The 19,049-nt window shown below is 49.7% G+C and overlaps 2 protein-coding genes and 1 long non-coding RNA gene across 11 annotated transcripts in view; 1 reads left to right on the forward strand and 2 right to left on the reverse strand.

Moving 5' to 3' along the window:
- YEATS2 (YEATS domain containing 2) overlaps positions 1-7,949 on the forward strand; it is a 110,707-nt gene extending 102,758 nt beyond the window's left edge. For 5 of the 9 annotated variants that reach the window (XM_036851616.1, XM_036851619.1, XM_036851614.1 and 2 more), the window contains 5 exons: positions 930-1,131; positions 2,779-3,005; positions 3,893-3,967; positions 4,701-4,774; positions 6,166-7,024. In XM_036851616.1, coding sequence (XP_036707511.1) covers positions 930-1,131; positions 2,779-3,005; positions 3,893-3,967; positions 4,701-4,774; positions 6,166-6,274 — 687 coding nt within the window. In that variant the 3' untranslated portion in view covers positions 6,275-7,024. Of the gene's footprint in view, positions 1-929; positions 1,140-2,778; positions 3,006-3,892; positions 3,968-4,700; positions 4,775-6,165 lie in introns of those variants that run through there. The other 4 variants (XM_036851613.1, XM_036851618.1, XR_005019780.1 and 1 more) reach the window with 4 other exon arrangements.
- LOC118894901 lies at positions 1,272-7,134 on the reverse strand. The gene is made up of 3 exons (XR_005019781.1): positions 7,023-7,134; positions 2,681-2,831; positions 1,272-1,570 (listed from the first exon to the last, which is right to left on the reverse strand). It is a non-coding gene; the product is annotated as an uncharacterized LOC118894901 (long non-coding RNA).
- Positions 7,950-10,099: 2,150 nt separating the features above from the next.
- MAP6D1 (MAP6 domain containing 1) lies at positions 10,100-17,699 on the reverse strand. Its single transcript, XM_036851623.1, is given in 3 exon segments — positions 10,100-11,661; positions 12,248-12,365; positions 17,320-17,699. Coding segments are annotated over 3 exon segments (579 nt in total). The 3' UTR covers positions 10,100-11,580.
- Between the last annotated feature and the right edge of the window lie 1,350 nt (positions 17,700-19,049).

Here is a 19,049-nt window from a genome sequence, read left to right on the forward strand (position 1 = left end):
CAGGCCACCACTGAGAGCCTATTAGAGAAAATAACCAAAACACATGTGCATTCTGGCTGCTTCCATAAACCTCGTCACATGGAGCAATGATAAATTTTGCAGCATGTTTTGTTAAATTTCTTTTTTTTTAACTTTATTTTTTGGCTGTGTCGGGTCTTCATTGCTGCACACAGGCTCTTCGTTGCGGCACCAGGCTTCTCTCTAGTTGTGGCATGTGGGTTTTCTCTCTCTAGTTGTGGCGCGCAGGCTCTGTAGTTTGTGGTGCTCGAGCTCAGTAGTTGCGGCGTGCGGGCTTAGTTGCCCCATGGCATGTGGGATCTTAGCTCCCCTACCAGGGATCGAACTTGCATCCCCTGCATTTGAAGGCAGATTGCTTTACCACTGGACCACCAGGGAAGTCCCTCGTTAAATATTTGATGGTAGAACTTTTTCCTTAGTTAAAATCTCATTCTCCAAAGACATGTAGCTAGCCTTTGAAAGATCTACTTTTTCCTGCATTGGTAAAAATTTCTAAAAAATATTAGAGAATTATATTAAGTCAAGTATTTATTACTCAGTGTGGTAGCAACTATGCCAGACAGTAAGGTTATAAGAGGAAGTAGCAGGTACAAAGGCATGCTTAGGAAGCTTTGAGAAAGTCAGTGTGATGAGTTTGGGTAAGGCTGGGGAGGGTGGGGAAGTGGGAGAGATCACAGGTTAAGACCAGGTGAAACACCTTATAGGCCAAACCTAGGAATTTCAGTTTTATTTTATAAGCATTAGGTAAGAGTTCTTTTACTTTTTTTAAAAACTGAGGAGTAACACCATCAGATTTTTTTTCCTTAGAAAAAAATGATTCTAACAAGTTAGCATGGTAGTTTAGAGTTGGGTGATTTATTTGAACACGCTAAGTTGAAGAATTCTCCCCCTCCCCCCTCAATTTGTTTAAGTGGCAAAGAGCGATGACAATGCGAAAAGTCTTACAAGAAATACTGGAAAAGAATCCAAGATTTCATCACCTGACTCCGCTTAAAACCAAGCACATCGCTCACTGGTGTCGCTGCCATGGCTACACCCCACCTGACCCCGAAAGCCTGAGGAGCGACGGGGACTCGATCGAGGATGTGCTGACCCAGATTGACAGCGAGCCAGGTGAGCACTGGTGGGACTCGGAGCACCATCGGCAGCCGAGAGGTGTTTCCTTGGAGCCCACGGTCACCTCTCAGCCTCCATGGTTTTCGGGCCACGTCAGCCCCAGCAGTTTTCAGTGCTCTTTCCTTCAGCTAAGGTGAAGGGACCTGAGGACTCCAAGAGCTGCCTCAGAGAACAGGAGCCCACCCTGGGTGTCCCGCCCACCCCCCAGGATGGTCCCTACAGAACTATTTGTGCCCAAGTGTCCCGAGTGTTGTGCCCCAGCCAGGAATGTTCTGGCCCGTGACATGCAACAGGAACACACTGTTCATTCAGGAGCCCCCTTCCTCAGCATCATTTCTCCTTTGAAGACCTTCTTGATCAAACTCCTTTCCTTGTGGTAGAAGTGACTTCTTCCTTTGTGACCTTATAGTCACCCTCACACAGACAAGTCTTCTCCCTGAAGATGGGGACGATATCTTATTTGTTACTTTATCTCCAAAACCTAGCCTGGAAGTGCACTGTGCTGGAGGCACAGGTTTAAACAACTAATAATGTTGCAGATAAAATGAATTGTTTTATGATAAAGACACAAATAACTGAGCTATATGTGGGCAGGGGTGCAGGGGAGCTGGGTATACAAGACATATGGGGAAAATATTTTGAGTTTCACCTTAATGAATAAGGAGTGTTTTCTCCTCTCAACCCCATTTCTGTAGAAAAACAGATACTCCACCTCCCAGTCTGAGGGAACCTGGAGCACAGGGAGGGTCTGGGGGGGATCCCTTAAGACTTAGCACAAGTCCCATTTTCTCCATGAAGCTTTCCCCAGAGCCCTAACGCAGGGTGGCCTCTCCTTTCTCTGACCTCCAGTGGTGTTTAATATCAGAACCTTGAGGGTTTGTCAGATTTATATCTAAGCTTTTTGGAGAGCAGAGACCATGTCGATTACTTCTGTGCTTCACCCGTAGTGTATGTAAAGCACAATACTTACCTGTACTAGGCTCTCTGTTAATACGACTGATTGATCTGTGAGCATCCTGCCAATAAAACAGAGAAAGCCAGGAGCTAGATGCTCTACCTCCACCCTGCTGGCTGCCCTTAACTTCCATCTTGTCCCAGTCTGGACCTCACTTATTTATCTGTAAAGTGAAAGGGATGCACTAGAAGATTCCCAGAGCCCCTGCTGGCTTTAAACTTCTAATACTCTTTGTTGGGCTTTGTATAAATCAACTTATTAAAGACTGGATGCATGGTATACACTAAAATGTTAGTAGTACTTATCTCTAAGCAGAACATGGATGATTTTTAATTGCTTCATTGTGCATTTCTAAATTCTCCAGATTTAAAATTTGAAAAAAAAATTAGTGGAGTGGGAGGATGGCCTCGTTTTTGGTGGCATAAGTATGAATTATGTGCTGTTTTGACTTAGAGTGTCCTTAACAGCTCATATGTTTTAACACAAGATGCCTGTCTTGGTGCTTGTCTCCCTTATGAATTACTAGTTCTCATAATTATAGATCCATAGAATTTTAGAACCAGAAAGAAGGTCAGCTCCCTTGATACTTACCCTTCTTCTCTGGGTCTCAGGCTATTGGTCCCTCGGAGATGGAAAGTCCCTTTCTTTTGTCACCACAGCTGTCATAAGACTGATTACCTCTCATTTAGAGTGCCCGTCATCATTCTCCTCTGCTGACAACCTCTGCCGGAAACTGGAGGACCTGCAGCAGTTTCAGAAAAGAGAGCCAGAGAATGAGGAGGAGGTGGACATCCTCAACCTCTCAGAGCCGTTAAAGATAAACATCAAAAAAGAACAGGACGAGAAACAGGAAGAAATGAAATTCTACCTGCCACCAACACCAGGCTCTGAATTTATTGGTGACATCACGCAGAAGGTAGGGGACTAAGGCCTGTGCTGCTGGATCCCTAACCAGGTGCAAGGTGCTCAGACGTTCAGCCTTAGAACCTGATACCAGACTTTCTGGTGAAGCAGGTGTATGACTTCCTTCTGCCTGGTAAACCTGGGCTCTGCTCTCTGGGCACCTGCCTTCCTACATCAGGGCCCTTGGGCAGGAAAATGAATTACATGTATAGCGAGGCTGCTCGTTGAACATGAAACTGAAGCAAAGGCAGCTAGATGTAGGCAGTTTTTTACTTTTCATCTCCTCTTTTCTCATTTGCCTCAGTAGAAGCACCTTTCCCTCATGAGGCATGTCATAATGAGCTCTCCCTGACACTGTAATAGCTCCCAAGTGCCCTGCCAGGGTGTGGACGTGGCACTCAGTGCCCTTATGGTACAGGAGAGAATTATCTACCTGCCTCCAGTGGAACGCAGCCTTGCTTCAGCATCTGCCTGCTGCACGGCTGCTTGGGATCCAAGTGATGAAAGACTAGTTTTTTTTCACCTACAGAAAGAGATGACAAATGGGGCCATTTCCAAGCATATCTTCATCACCTATTGCAAATAGGGCCTCAGAGTCTGATTCCAGGCTTTCCAATATGTTGCTCCCACTGTCAGAATTCATGGCAAATCCTACATTCTCTCATGAAGGAGATTTGGGGGTAAGAGCAGGATTATAATAGCATTTTTAACAATCCCTTAGAAACGTGGAGTGGTAGGATAACAGATTTTCTGGTTGTTATATTCTGTGTTACTTCTCCATGAGTTTTGTCCAGAATGTTTGTGGAGTTATTCTTCCACCCGGACATCATCTTGGGTATCAGAAGCGTGCTTGTTTTTCACGTAGACATAGGAACAAATGGCTTTCTTCTGCTCTTCCAGATTGGGATCACCCTGCAGCCTGTGGCGCTGCATAGGAATGTGTATGCGTCGGTGGTGGAGGACATGATTTTGAAGGTGGGTGCCTGTGGGCAGCAGAGGGGCCGTGAGCTGCCGTCAGGGGCTGAAGCACTGAGGGGCCAGCCAGGCAGGACAGCCTGGATGCCAGGCTGCTTTGAGTAAGACAAGGACAGAAGTGGAACAGAGATGACAGGCTTTACGATTTCTCAGCTTATTCGGGCTTAAAGTTTTCTCTTTTTTTTCCTTCTGATTTTTAAATGAATTAAATTGTAGTTCTACAAGAGTTTCTGTGCTGATGTCACTCTAATGATATCTTTCAGTGCCATGTCAAGTGCTTTTTAAGTAGCCTGAGGTGAGAGTCAGAGGTCTCAGTGCTTAAGGAGGTGACTCACATATCACAACAACAGAAACAGCCACAACTGTCCCATCCCTCGGTGAGAGGATGACAAAACCAGGTTCCTTACCCAGCCGGATCCTAGCTCAGCAGTTCCTTTCCTGGTAGATCTCCTCCAGGAGCAGGGATACCTCACAAATAGCCCTCACCTGTTCTCCTTAAAAATAATGTCTGATTAATGAAAATTACCCCCTTCATAATTTCTCAGAATCATAGCCTCTGTAATTGTGGGCTATTATTTGTGGTCTATTATTCGAACCTTTAATTTTTCCTTAAGAACTTTTGATCCTTAGATACAGCTGTTTCCAAGTTTAGGGTATGGGATGGGATCAGCTGCATCCCTTCTTGCCAGCAAGCAGGTGGCCCTTTTGAGAGTAACAGCATCTTCTGTTGTAGGCTACAGAGCAGCTGGTCAGTGACATCCTGAGACAGGCTTTGGCGGTTGGATACCAGGCAGCATCTCACAACAGGTACCGTTATCTCTTTAGTTGGTGGTATCAGGCTGACAGATATTTCTTCACAGTTTAGTTGCCCATCATGATGTTTTAGACCTAAGTCAGTTCAGTAGGAGGTGTCAGTGCTTGGGACATTCTCAGAGGCAGACAGACTTGGGGGTCTGCTTGGTTGTTCTGAGACAGTCTCGTGGTTGTGAGAGGTCTGTATCTTCCCCGTCTCTACTGCATAGACCCTGTTCAGTAGGACTCTGATATGTTACAGGGCTGAACAAATACCAATTCGTTGCCATTGAAGATAATAGCAGTGTTTCTTTCGTGTCAGATTTAGGGCCAGGCACTGCATATATTACCTAATTTGTTGTTCATTTCAGAACTCATACTCCCTTTTTAGAAATCAGGAAACCGGGCTCTGAAAGGTTATCTTGCCTGGCTTTCTCAGCAAATACATGATAGAACCTAGAGTTAAACTTGGATCTCACTGGCTCTATACCCACAGGCTCACCAATGCTCTTTGCAGCCTCTCTAATTGTCATTGATTGGGACGCTGAATTTTGCTCTTTTCCTGGGCCCTGAAAGAATGATAGACAGGCATTCCTTTCAAAGGAAACAAATTTATTTTATTCTGTTGTGCTTAAAGGCTGTCATAAATTTATATAACTTTAACAGAATACCTGAGGACATGAAGAGACCTAAATCAGAGGAATATGATTAGGTCAGACTTGACAGGAATGTAACACATCAGGCAGTGTAGAGAGGTCTTTACGAAAAGTGGGGAACAAAGGAGTTCTAGTAATGCCGGTTCTTATCCTGCTGGAGATCCAGGAGTGGGCGGAGTGCCTCTGCAGCCCCTGCTCGCCTCTGTGGTCCCAACTGTGAAGACACAGAGTGACCTGAGTGCTTTTGATAAGAACATTGAACATCACACTTGGCCTGCCATAACTCCATCTCCCATCTTTCCAAGAGATGGGCTCTGTGGTGCATTGAGTCATCTTTCATTCGGCTGATACTGAATTACAGCAATAACATTCTGTTCTGCTTTACTTCCTTTCTCTTTTCTCAATCCCCAGTCTTTTTTTTCTTCTTCTTCTTCTTAATCATTCAACCACCTTCTTGAAATCCATCTCATGCCTGTGGTAGGAAGTCATATTTGAGCCCTAAATAGGGCTGACCGGGAAGAGGGTAGGCCACACCTCCACCAGAGTCAAAGGAATTAGTGGGAAAGAAGAGGGGGAGAGAGAAGGCACCTGGCCGCTCCCCATCCCCAGAGTGGCCCTAAACCATGCCTATCACTCATCATCGTCCCCATCTACTAGAGCCTGTGCATGGGATGGTCCTTTCGGTAACTTAATGGATTAAATTATTTAGATATTTGAGAGAATCACTAACATCTTTGTGTTTTGGACCAGGATTCCCAAAGAAATTACAGTGAGTAACATTCACCAGGCCATTTGCAACACTCCTTTTCTGGACTTCCTCACAAACAAACACATGGGGATATTGAATGAAGATCAGTGAACAGAATGAAGATGCGCCTAGGAAAGCAGGATTCGAAGTCTTGAACTGTGATGGCTCTTCTGTTCGGGAGAGAAGGTCGTTTTCTGTGTGCCTCAGAGTATGATGGCCACTCAACCATTGCCTCCACTTAGTAACACCAGTGTTCAGCCGCAGGTCAAATTCTTTTAGGAGAGAAGTTTGTTTCCCGATTCTAGAGGGAAGCCAGGAGTGGATGCATGCTCTGTCAGCTTGTATCTGTTCCCTCTCTGTGCAGGCTCCATCAGGGTCTCAGAGCAGGGTCAGGCCCCATGTATCAGGCCCTTCTGTCCTCTGCGTGTTTTCCAGGGGGCACCTTGGGCCTGAGTCTCCCTCCAGGAGGCGGAAAATGAGTCTGGCAAGCTAGAGATTTCACCCATTCTGTGGGCTGGGGTTACAGGCACCCCGCCCAGTTACCCTGATAACATCTGGAGGCGGGCTGGGCTTCGGCACTCAGACCCCGAGGATCGGCTCAGGAAGCAGTGATGCTGTGTGGAAGACACACAAGCCTGGGAGGCTGCAGACTGAGAACGCTTCTGTCGTGGAACACAGGAGCATTACCACAGCCAGTCTCAGAGCATCGGCACGGGATGGACAGATCCCAGCATAGGTCAGGAAAAGGTTCGACTACAACCAAGAAGCTCTTAGCCATAGACAGCACCCACAAAGCCCGGGCACTTGGCAGACTCAGGCCAGCTTTGAGTGTGTGCCGGGCAGAGAGCTGGTTCCTCACCATTGGCGTGGTCTGCAGGAGCTTCTGCTGCTGAATCCACGTTGAGTGGCCGGTGGGGAGCAGCCCCTTGGACAGTTCATCCTATCCAGTGGATTTGGTGTCTTGTTCTTCTCTGTCAAGGAGTTTTTCCCAAGAAGAAAAGTGTTTTAAACACTTGTGAGTGCCTTAGAGAAAGGACTGTCAAAGCCAAGACACAGGGATGTCAGTGCTCAGCAGTGAGAACAGATTGTGTCATAAGCAGAGGCCATCTCAGTGGGAGGCAGAAGTGGACGGAAAAAGGAAAGTTAGCCGCGCCCTGCATGATGTCCAGTTTCATTACAGACACTTTACCCCAATCTTCCTGACAGTCTGTGTAGAAGTAAAGAATTTATTCTCGGCAGTTAGGAATCTGCTCCAAGAAAAACTGAAAGCTGTGAGTCAGAGCCAAAGAAACTTATCCAAGCAACATAATTCATGTTTTCATGAATCCTCTAGATGTTTGAGTCAGGAGAAGGCAGGGAGGCAACTACGAGAAATCTGCCCTTCTTTTTTCAGCATCTGAGGACTGCAGCTGCAGAGGGAAATTACTCAGTAAGGCAGAGGGAAATTACTCAGTAAGGCAGAGGGCATGCCCTGGCTTAGTAATAGAACAGTTTAGTAGTAAAGGCTCAGATATTCCAGACATAAAATACTCCAGGCAGGGTTAATGGGCAAGTGTAGACTCACTCAGCAGTGGACTGCGACTCAGAGCTAAAGGGTGAAGATTTGACCCAAATGAGAACAGAGCCAGTTACTACAGGTGTGAAAGCCTCAAGAAATTATCTTTTTGCAGAAGAAATAGTAAGCGATTTAACAGTCCCCATATATGTTAATGTTGCAAATGTATTTGTATCATAATGTGTAACATAATTGTGTAACAAAAATATCTACAATAAATCTTTCAGTATTTGTGATGGGTTTTTCTGAGTTTGGAGCACTACACTTTGGTAGGGTTTTTCTTACATTAGGTCAAAAAGAGCTGGGATGAGGCAAAGGTATAGGTGTTTGTGTACTTGAATTAATTCTTCCACTTCTTTCCAAAAAGAATTTGCAGCTACTTAAAATAAGGATTACAGTTATATAAAAATCTGAAAAAGTTTTGGAAAAATGCATGTTGGTCCTGGCCATAGTGGTTTCTGACAGCTTGGAGCAAAGGAAAACTACCTGATTGAGCTCAGAGCCTCCTCAAAGCCAAGGCAGAGTAAAACAGCTACTGTTGTCCAATCAAGAAGCACAGTGGTTCGTCTGGCAAGAATGGGTCTGTGCTGAGGCCAGAAAGAAGTTACTCCTGTAACCCAGTCCTGCTGGGACCATCTGCCATCACAGTGGCTAAAAAATTACAGCAAGTGCAGAAATATTTCAGAAATGACTATTATTTATATCCACCCTTAATAAGAACTAAAAGCTTTGAAAGCTTTGGTTCTTCAAAGGTAAGAAGTTCTTTGGGGAGGAGGCCCTGTGATACCATCCAAGTATGTAGCTTTCTTGGGACCAGGCTTCACTTAGTGTCAACCTTTAGGGAGTTGAATGGTCTGGAGGAAGGAGAATAGGGGCATTGATTAGGCCCCCTTCTTGAATGTTATTTGTGTCAGCCACGGTTTTGACAGGAGCCACGGGACAGACAGTGTCACAGTACCTTAATCGGGGGCTCCCTCTTAACTGACTGAAGGCACCTGTGTGAGTGAGGCCAGCGGAGCTGATCCTGCTCAAAGGGTCCCCCGTTGGCCCAGGGTGGGCTGCATGGCCAAGGTTCTCTCAAAAGCTGCTTATTGGAGTTTGGCAAAAAATCCTGGAGTTATTACAAGGATGAAAGTATTAGCGTTTGTAATGGGTTTTTCTGAGTTCGACTCACTACGGAGCCGTCAGTCTTGGTCTAAATGACTGTGGGTGAAAGGACCCAGGGGCTTCCCTGTGGTTGGGCCTCCTCACGGCTGGTCCAGCCTGCTACTGCAGTGCTAACTTTGGTCATGGAATAATTAATTTGAACTCTTTCCTTTGGCTAAAATTACCTAACAAGCAGATTAAACTGCTTTTTAATTTAATATAAAAATGCTAATTAATTATATAGAAACTTTTAGCAAATATTCTAAGGTGTAAAAAATTTTTAATTATCCATAGTTCCCCGTCTCAAAGATAGCCACCATCAGTATTCCAGCGCGTTCCTTTCGGTCTTCGTCTGTTTGTGTCATACATAGGACCTAGGTGAGTTGGGACCGCGTGGTTGAGGCTGTTATCTCAGTTGCTTCTGAAGGCGACTCCGGTAACATAATGTTAAGGCCTTATTAAGACCTAGTGGGAGGAAGCTGCTGCTTCAGAATCCAGATCTAATAATTAGTGAAGTCTAGTACGGAAGGCTGTTGGGTTGGGGTGTTTCTGAAAAGCTGTTTGTTCCTGGGTGTGCAGGATGCCTTCCAGAGGTCAGGCCTCTCCCAGGCGGTGGTGCTCCCACCGCTGCTGCGGTGCCAACACTGCCAGCATGGGAGCCTGCTTTACCCCAGCTCAGTGAATGGGCTCTTGGGACAGGCTCTGGGGGAGGGATGGGCATGGCTGGCTATGCGGTGTGACACAGGCAGGGGCTACTGAGAGGGCCTGTCAGTGGCATCAGATGGACCAAAGCTGCAGATGGGAGTAAAGCAGGCTCCCGGGAAGGGGTGCTTGGGCAGGAGAGAATAAGTACAGCAGCTGTGCTTTGTTGGCCATTTACTGTACTAAGCACGCTGCACATAAACACACTCTCTTGGGGGGCTGGGGAGGGGAGTGGCATTACCCATACTTTGCAGATAAGGAAACAGACGCTTAAACTGCTCCCAGCTAGTGAGTGGAGAAGCCAAGATGATTTGAGCCCAAGACCAGCTTCAAAGACAGTCTTTTTACCCTAGGCTCCTGGCAGGGTTGGGGGGATATGGGTAAGTAAGTGTAAAAGAGGAAGTTCGTGGGTTCTGTTAAATCTTACTACATACGACACCAGTGCGACTGCAGCCAGGGTCAGCGTTCTCAGAATCTACAAGCCTCCAAGGGAGAGCAGCAGTAGCCACGGCACATTCAGTCCTCTAAGAGGGGATAAAGGAAGACATGAGAAGGCGTTCGCGTTTATAATTAATTTAAAGAAATAAGTTAAATTGAAACAGTATGTTTGCGTTTTAGTAAAATCTGAGATTGTAACCATTCATCTGTTTGCTTCTCACAGAATGCCCAGCACGCAGTCTCTTTTCCCTTAGAAGCATCTAACATGCAAAACCAATGAAGTCTGAAATAATAGAACCCTTTGTGTAAGCATATGGTTTTGCTTTTCCCTTTAAAATGATTCTCTCAGAGCATTTCCTTTGCTGGAACGTGCCAGAGCTGGGAGCTAGCACCTCTGAGGGGACTAACGGCCCCTCGCAGCCTGGAGCTGGAAACACGGCCCCGCCTCCGCTCTGAGCTGCTTCTAAAACCTGAATGCCACCTCCTGTGGTGAAAGTAAATGCTCACCTGGCTAAGCCACCTGAGGGCTGGAAAGGGGTAAAGATCCAAAGGGAAATCCTTGAGCTTCCTTACCAAAACTGTCCTTCGCTTGTGCCTCGAATCTCTAAAAGGAACACAAACTCCTTCAACTGTTTCGAGGGCTGCTGTGCAAAGAGGGGACCGGGCTAGTTCCAGGTGGCTGCACTGGCTGGAATTTGTCGAGAAAGTCAGGAGGGCCTTCCAAAAACAGAATGAGCTGCCTCAACAGCTAGTGAGCTCCCTGTAATGAGATGACGTTTTCAGGTCTTTCAGGGAATGAAGCTAATGCCACCCTTCTCCCAGAGAAGCTCCCAGTTCTTAGTATAGTAGTTCCCATCTAGTCATCAATACGTTAAGGGAACAAAACTGGAGTCAGTAATACTAAGGTGAATGTCATTCACTCAGTACTTCACTCATGCCAAGAAATGTTTTGTTAAAACCAGGGTCGTCTTGGCCATAAAGAAATTGTCTTTAAAACTGAAACCCTATGATGATTGATATTCTGCTGCCTTGGGGAACTCCTTCCTGGTTACTTAGCATCATCATGAGTCACATGCAGGTGATAACCTAAGAAAGATTTCTTCTACAGCCTGAACATGTGGGGCCGTTGGTGGGACTATCCAAGGACACCACCTTGGGTTACCATAGGTTATAAAATTATCGTGCAGCCTGCAAAAACAATAACGTGGACGTTACTGGATCTTTCAAGGACCTGTTACGTCCATGTTCCTCAGCCCCCAGCAACCGATTCAGTCCACAGAGTTGATCAAGTTCTTCAGGTGTAAAATTGAAGGGTGGCCAAGAGAGGCGATCAACAAAGATCTGAAGCCTTCCGCACGCGTCTCAGGCCCAGAGCTGAGCTGGGTGGTGCTGCGTCCCTCTGTGCCTCTGCTCTGCCCGCGGCCTCGTGCAGCTTGGAGAGGAAGTGGTGCCCCACGGTGAGAACGGAGGACCCTCCCCCTCTGACAGCAGGGGCCGTGTGGTCCTGAGACCTCACCCCAGTCCCCGGGCAGTGGGTTCTGATCCTCTGTGGCTGCTCGTTTCTCTCCGTGGGCGATCACATGTTGAGGATCCGGGGAGCCGAGGCCTGAAAGATGGCTGAGGGGTTAGGGGCGAACTTCTTCCTCGCCTCAGGGACCTGGAAAATGAAATGTGGCCACAGATCGGTGGGCCTTTCCCTCGACTTTTTCCCCCTCCCCGCAGCTCCAGGAAAACAATCCCCTCCTCTTCGTCCTCGAGAGTTGGGACTGCTAACCTGAAGGGTCTGCAGTGGGCGGGGTTCCTGCGTTAGTGGACATTGGCCAGATGGAGCACGTGGACCTTCCTTTCTCCCTGAAGCCTCCTTTGGGTTGAGTCAGGAAGCTGAACAGCCCCACCCCCCTTCCAGCTCCTCTTTACACGAACGCCGGGGCTTAGACAGCTTGTCACTAGGGGTCAGTGGTCAAGGGTAAGATTGGGATTTAGAAGGGAGGGGACACCCTGCTCCCCAGAGAAGTCAGCACTAGGGGGACACACACGTGGCTAACGACAAAGCAGCACCTTGGCTTTCTGTTCGCGAGGAACAATTAATTGGGTGCTCAGACACCACTGTCCCTGGCATAATGCCATCCTACACCATCCAAACCTGACTCCTAGTCCCTAACCTGGAAAAAAAGCCTCTGTCCTCACACCCCCTGCAGCCAGGCACCCAGCCCCTCGCCCTGCAGCACCAGCTCCGGACTCACCTGGAAGCCAGCCCCGGGGCTGCTGCCCCATCCAGAGCTGTGGGCTGTGATGACTGCGGCGGGTTTCACCTTTGTGGATCTCAATGGCTTCACTCCAGTCCAAGCCTGGAATTCCTGTCTGGAACAGAACACGTCACAACCTTGCACAGGGTCACCCGTCCCTTCCCCTGACCCTTCAGAGGCCTCGGCCCTTGCCCCGTGCTTCTGGAATATTCCTGACCAATGTCCACTGCTGAGATGCTGCTCTGGCTGCAGATGTTCCTTTCTCCCCTTAACAAAGGCAGAACTAGCAGAGGAAGTGTACCCCAGACAGCTCCACCGGAAATTTTCTCTCCCGTTGCTGGGCAGCAATAGGCGCAGGCTGCACGGGGAGTAAGCAGAGAGCTCAGTCAACAACTGGATCCTACTCATCCCGAACCACGAGCTCCCGGCATGTGCTGGGCCTCAGAGACAGCACGTTCCAGCCCTGCCCTCCAGGGCTCCCTATCTTGCCTCCGGGCCACTTGAAGGGGCCCTAGTGGCCCAGAACCAGCGAAAGTCGCTTGCCTGCAGCCCACATCTCTGGTGGCCCTTATGTCCAGAGGAGGTGCCAGACTGGACAGCACACTGCACGGTCCTCCATACCTGGTTACAACTGAGGAAGAAAATGAGGCTCAGTATTATGTTTAGTTTTTAATAACTTGTCTTATTAACTCCTGCAAAAGAGTATAAATCATAGTGACCATCTCAAGAAACTAAAGACAGCCTGGCGCTGTGGCTTTTGTATGGCGCTATGCCCGCTGGCACTGATGCGCGGGAGCAGGGAGGGACGGTGGTCTGCACAGGGGGGTAGGTGTTGGCTACCTGGAGGGAAGTGACAAGGCTGGCACGGCCTAGCTCCAAGTGCTCAGAGTAGCATTCTTTTGACAAAGACTTAATTTCTCAATTCCTCTTTAAAAAAAAAAGACCTATTTTAATTCTATCAACTCCCCTACTAAATGGCAGAGACCTCCTGTGCCCACAGGAGCCGCTGGCCAAGGTGATGTTCTGAGGAAAAGGGTCCAGATGGCCAGAGGCAGCACCCACATTTGGGCTGGGTCCACGCCTATCTCACCTCATCCACAGCCCTGGCCAGGTTTCAGGCCTTGAGATCAACAAAGCAGCCTTTTCTCCTTAGCAGCACAGCTGGGCACCACTGGGCAAGACACGTGTGCAGGGAGCAGCTGTGTCTGTGGTCAGCACTTGGGTACCAGGAGGCGAATTGGGCCAAGGCCCTATTGGATAACTTTTGCTTCCAAAGCTGCAAGGTTTCAAAGACCAGCTGCCCGAGCCATCTGCTACTCTGTTTCTCCTGGGGAAGCAGGTCCTCCCCTGGGTGTGCCCTTCTGTTCCCACACTGAGCTGAGCCTTGGGTCTGGCAGCCCAAGCCCGCTGCCCCAGGGTGGCTGCAGGGGTCCCAGAGCAGGAAGTGACCAGAGCCAGGGGCTAGAGCAGTGCCTATGGCTGCTTGTGGGGCAGGCCTGGTGCTGGAGCCCAGGTGAGAGGGGAGCCGGCAGTGGGGATGGAGAAGGGATGTTGAAGACAGACTCGGCAGGGCCTGGTGACTGCCCAGGAGATGAGGAGGGCAGGCTAATGGCCTGCCGAGGAGACAATACAGGACTAGCTGAGTCCACTGTGCCTCCCCTCACCAAGCAGTTTCCACCACTGTCCACCTCATGTGAGCCTCAGCTGGACCTTGAGGGCCGCAGTCCCTCCTGCTGAGGGGCAGGGAGCCACCCAGGGCACTGCAGAGCGCCCAGACTGAGGATCCTGAGGCCTGGGTTCTCAGGCCAACATGGCTTCAAACAAATCCCTGAACTTCTCTAAGCCTTCCCGATGGGGACTTGGAAAAGTGGGAGTCAAGTCTGACACTTTGACTGTTGGCCCTTTAACTGACACACCCAGGAAGGAAAGAGGGATGACTGGGCCAGGGGTGCTGATACACCGAATTCTGGAGGGGAGGCGCTGGGAGGAGCTGGTCATGAGGAAGGACCCAGGCTGGCAGTGGGCAGGACCCGCTGCCCATCTGGCCGAGTGAGTGACGCAGGTCAGTTCTCACCTGGAGACCAAGGGCCAGGCGAGGCAGGACCTGCTGGGGTGGAGAGGAGTATCCCTGGGCTCTCTGGATCTGTTCATTTCCTTTGTTTTGTAAATTTCTTTAAATAGTTTGCTTAGGTAATGTGCATCTTTCAAGAAGGTAGGCGGGATGGAGTTGCTCATTCCAGTAGTAGAGCTGGGAGATGGAGGGTCCCTGAGGTCGGCTCGCACGGTGCTGGGGGAGCCAAGTTCAGCAGTGGTCCTGTGTCTCTGCCAGGTGACCCAGGCAGCTAAGCTCTTGCTATTTCTGCTTTACAGATGAGGAAAGGGTCAGAGGGGCCAAGTGACCCACCAAGTTTATATACCAGGAAGGAGAGCTCTAGTGAGTCCCAACTCTTGCCCAGCTCAGTACTTTTCCACCACTGCCAGACACAGGTCAAGCAACTACCTGATTCAGAGGAGGCAGCATCTTAGGGGATGATAACCTATTGGGGGCACAGATTTGGTCTCTGAGGCAAGACACACTTGGGTTCTGCTCTGCTCTGCTCTGTGTGACCTCGTGCCAGCCACTCAAGTTCCTCATCTATACAATGGGGACAGCAACTTATTCCAGGGCGTTATTGTGAAGTCTTGGGGAGATAATCTGTGGGAAGTCCTAAACCTGGTGCCTGGTACGTGTCAAGCAGAGAGTAATAACTAGTACCTTTAGTATCACTGGAGCTGGAAGGACCCAGCAGGACATTCAAACCTGCCATCTGCTCAGCAAGGAAGAGGGACGGCTTCTAAAAGTCCAGCCTTTGCTTGGACACTTCCAGTGAGCAGGAGATCAGCACCACGTGACCTTACCCATCGCAGTCAGTTCTACTTATTAGAAAGCGCTTCCTTCCCTAAGCTGAAGCTATCTCCCTGCAAGTTCCGCCCCCGTCTGTGCCTGGAACATCAGCCACTTGAAGGCGCTGCACACCCAGGACCTCTGGCCTTCCAGAGCTGTCACCATTCAAGGCCCCTCCAGCTGGTTCAGGGCCCCGTCATGCAGCAGTTGGCATCGTCCACTGCCTGGCTGGGGCCCCAGTGCTGCGGCTCAGTGTCTGCCCTGCCCCTGACACCCCTGGCTGCATTTCTGCAGCTCAGCTTGAGCACACGTCCCTGAACACAAGACCCACCCTGAAACGGCCACTCCCCATCGAGTTCCTTAAAACCTGCATGCCCATGAAGGAAACTCTGGGGAGACGGAATGTTCCACGTGTCTGAATTATGGTGGTGATGCCCAGGTGTATACAAAAGTCATCCAGCTGTACGCTTATAATGGATGAATTTTACTATATGGAAATTATACCTCAATACAGTTGATTTTAAAAGTAATAAAATTGAAGGGGAAAGTTCATACCTTTTGGCCCTTAATTCCACAGGTAGGAATTCATACTAAAGAAATTACTGTATAAGCAAAGCTTTAGCTACAAGAATGCTGATCAAAGGAGATTTTTTTCTCTAAAATTTTTTGTTAAAGGTAATACATGTACTTTTTTTTTCAGAGCAGTGGTTCAGGGAATTCCCTGGTGGTCCAGTGGTTAGGACTCTGTGCTTCTATTGCAGGGGGCATGGGTTCCATCCCTAGTCGGGGAACTAAGATCCTGCAAGCCATGTGGTGCAGCCAAAAGAAAAAAACAGAAAAACAAAGCAGTGGTTCAAAAGGGCAGAGTGAAAAGTCCCTCAGTCTCCTTCCACCCCTGGCAGCATCCACAACTCCTTCCCCTTCTTCCTCTCCCTAAAGGTTACCATTTTCTCACACATCCATGCAGAGACATCCTACGCTTATTTCAGCAGATATGTATGCATCAATAACCCCTTTAAAAACACAAATAGTAGCAGATGTATCGTTCTGCATCTTTTTTGACATCTTCTATTATCAGTACATTCTGGGCTTCCCAGTAGCCCATCCTATGGCAGAGCTATAATTAACCAGTCCCCTACATCAGTAGGACAATGGAACTGTTTCCATTTTCTGCTGTACGTTGTTGACACGTACCTTATACTCCTTAGCTCCCACCCCATGTTCAAGGTTACCTGTAGGGAAAATTTCTGCAAGTGAAGTAACTAGATCAAAGGAACAGTGTTTTTAATAGCCCCAAATTAGAAACACCCTAAATATTTAACGACATGAGAGTAGATTAATATTTGGACATATATATCAATATATGGATAATGTATATCCATAAGATAAAATACTGCACATCCATTAAAATTCATGTTGTAGAAGAGCATCTAGTAACACGGAATGACATCCACGATACGTGAAAGAAAAAAAAAAAAAGTGTACAGTTACAAATCTAACTATGCAAGAATTATAAACAGATATGCACTCAAATGCATGTTAAGGATTAGAAAGAACTACAAGTTTGGGGTAGGATTAAGGGCATACTCATTTTCTATGCTGTAATTTCCGTAATCTCCAATTTTTCTGATCACTGTTGTAATGAAAGAGAAAGCCCTCAGTTGCCCAGGGGCAGAACATAGGCCTGTCCTCAGTGATAGCCAGGTCAGCTGCCCTCAGTCACTCAGTGGCATCTCTAGGGGACCACCCACTTGGAAGCTCTGCATTTGGTCCTCACCACCAATGCCCCCACAGAAGGTGCTGCCTCAGGCAGTTGGCCCGCGAGCACCGCTCCTATGGCTAGGCCCACCTGGTGGAAGTTAAGGGGAAGCGGATTTTAACTCGGTCGAAGGCAGGCTTTCTGACAGGACTGCCCGAGAGGGCAGCGAGTGAGGTAGTGAGCTCGCCGCCACGGAGGTGCTCGCTCACTCCGAGTCTGATCGGGGAGCATCGAAGGAGACGCTGGCAGTGCCAGGAACCAAAGGGGATGACCTCGAAGGTCGCCCGCAGCTCTCGAAGTCGTGTGGGATGGGGGCTCCAGGCGCCTCCTCCCTCCCGCCCACCCTGGTCCTCCAGGCTCCCCAGCTCAATCTCCTGGGACCAGGGGGTCTGCGTACGATGCGCTCTCCTGCCCCCAGCCTCATACCTGTACGATGTGGTCGCCGCTGCAGCCGCATCTGCGTCGCCGACGGGGAGCACGTAGACCCCCCGGCTGTAGGACGCAGGGGGCTTGATCCTGCGGCCGCCCGCTCCCGGCTCGCGCCCCAGTGTTCCATCTCTGGGCCCCGCGGGAGCTGTCCACACGCCGAAGTCCCGCTGGTACTGAGTAAGCGGCACGTCCCGGCCGGGGTCCCGCGCGCCTGCGGGGGACGGGCCCCTGCGCGAGGTGGCACCGCCCAGGCCCGGCTCCTCGCTCTCGAGGTCGGAGTAGCTGTGCAGGGTCAGTGGCACGGCCACGTCGGATCGGTCCAGCTGGTTCCAGCGCCGCGCCAGGCAGCAGAGGCGGCTGATGCAGGGTCACGCCATGCCGGCCCCGGCGCCTGGCGCTCGCTGGACTCCCAGCGCTCCGGGCCGCTCCGCCCCCGCCCGCGGCCCCGCCCTCGCGGCCCTCCCGGCGCCGCCGCAGCCCCGCCCCCCGGCCTGGGGTGGCCGCCCAGGGAGCGGAGGGCTGGGCGACAGCCCTGCGAGGCCAGGGCCGCCTGTGCAGGGCTGGAGCGGGGCGCCGGTGAGGGAAGAGGGTAAGGCTGGCGGGGTGCAGAAACGGGGCTGGGGTTGGAGGAACTGAAACCGCCCGGAGGCACAAGTGTCCAACTTGAAGAATGTTTAATTTAATCCAAAATTCCCTAAATGCTATCTTATAATTTAGACCTGGCTTCGCAGAGGCCGAGGGCCGGATGGCGACAATTCCTAGCTGATCGCCCTCCGCCAGCACCCAGGCTGCAGCCCGCCTCCCGGAGGGTCTGTTGGACCCCGCCGACAGGGGACAAGCCGTGGCTACCAGATTACCAGATTTGCGCGAGGCTGCAGCGCGGAGCTCGTGGGCACACAGGGGGAGACGCGCGATGAGGGGATCACAGGGAAGACTTGGGGCCGTGCTTCCCATAGAACGTGGGTTTGAATCAGCCGTTATGATGCCAAATTTGGGACATCCAATTCAGCTTCCACTGAGAATTGGCATTAGCCTTCAATTGATATTTCCTGAGGCCTAAAATCTCTAATTTTAAAGCATGGCCATAAAGGCTTGCTTATAAAGCTGCCACAAATCTTTGGCCACTATGCTATAAAAGTTTCTCTCCCTCCTGTGCAGAGCTAAGTACAGGTAATCCTCCAGGCTATAGGTCAGTCTGTTTAATGCAGGACAGGGTATCAAACAGCTCCCTGGCCACACGCAAAGGCTTCCTGAATATTTGACACTAGCCCTCAGTATGCACTGCAGACCAATTACTAGTAAAACTGTTGAAACAGCATTAATTACCCAGTGCTCCATCTCAAGCATATACTTGGACAGTATCCAGCCTGCACCTCAGAGGGAGGACTGCAGTACAGCCCTGGCCATCAGAATACAGATTCCTCTCCCAAACCACTGCCTATCTTAGCTCAAAGGCACAGCAAAGTGACACGACGACTGCCCGAAGTGGCAGCAGTTCAGCTGCCTTGGCCAGGCCATGGCCCAAGAGGCAGCAGCAGAGGAGCCTGCGTACCATGAAGACACTGGGAGATTACACACCTGCTCAGGGTACACTGGCTTTGTGTGACTTGTGTGTGCCAGGCCCTGCCTGGGTCAGCCACCTGGGAGACTGGTGACTAAAACACTCCATTCTGCAGGAAAAAAAAAGCAGTCCTTCTTGTTTTGATTTCTTCATTCACTAAACAGTC

The sequence above is a fragment of the Balaenoptera musculus genome, chromosome 4 (genome assembly GCF_009873245.2).
Source record: "Balaenoptera musculus isolate JJ_BM4_2016_0621 chromosome 4, mBalMus1.pri.v3, whole genome shotgun sequence".
In the NCBI taxonomy this organism is placed as follows: Eukaryota; Metazoa; Chordata; class Mammalia; order Artiodactyla; family Balaenopteridae; genus Balaenoptera; species Balaenoptera musculus.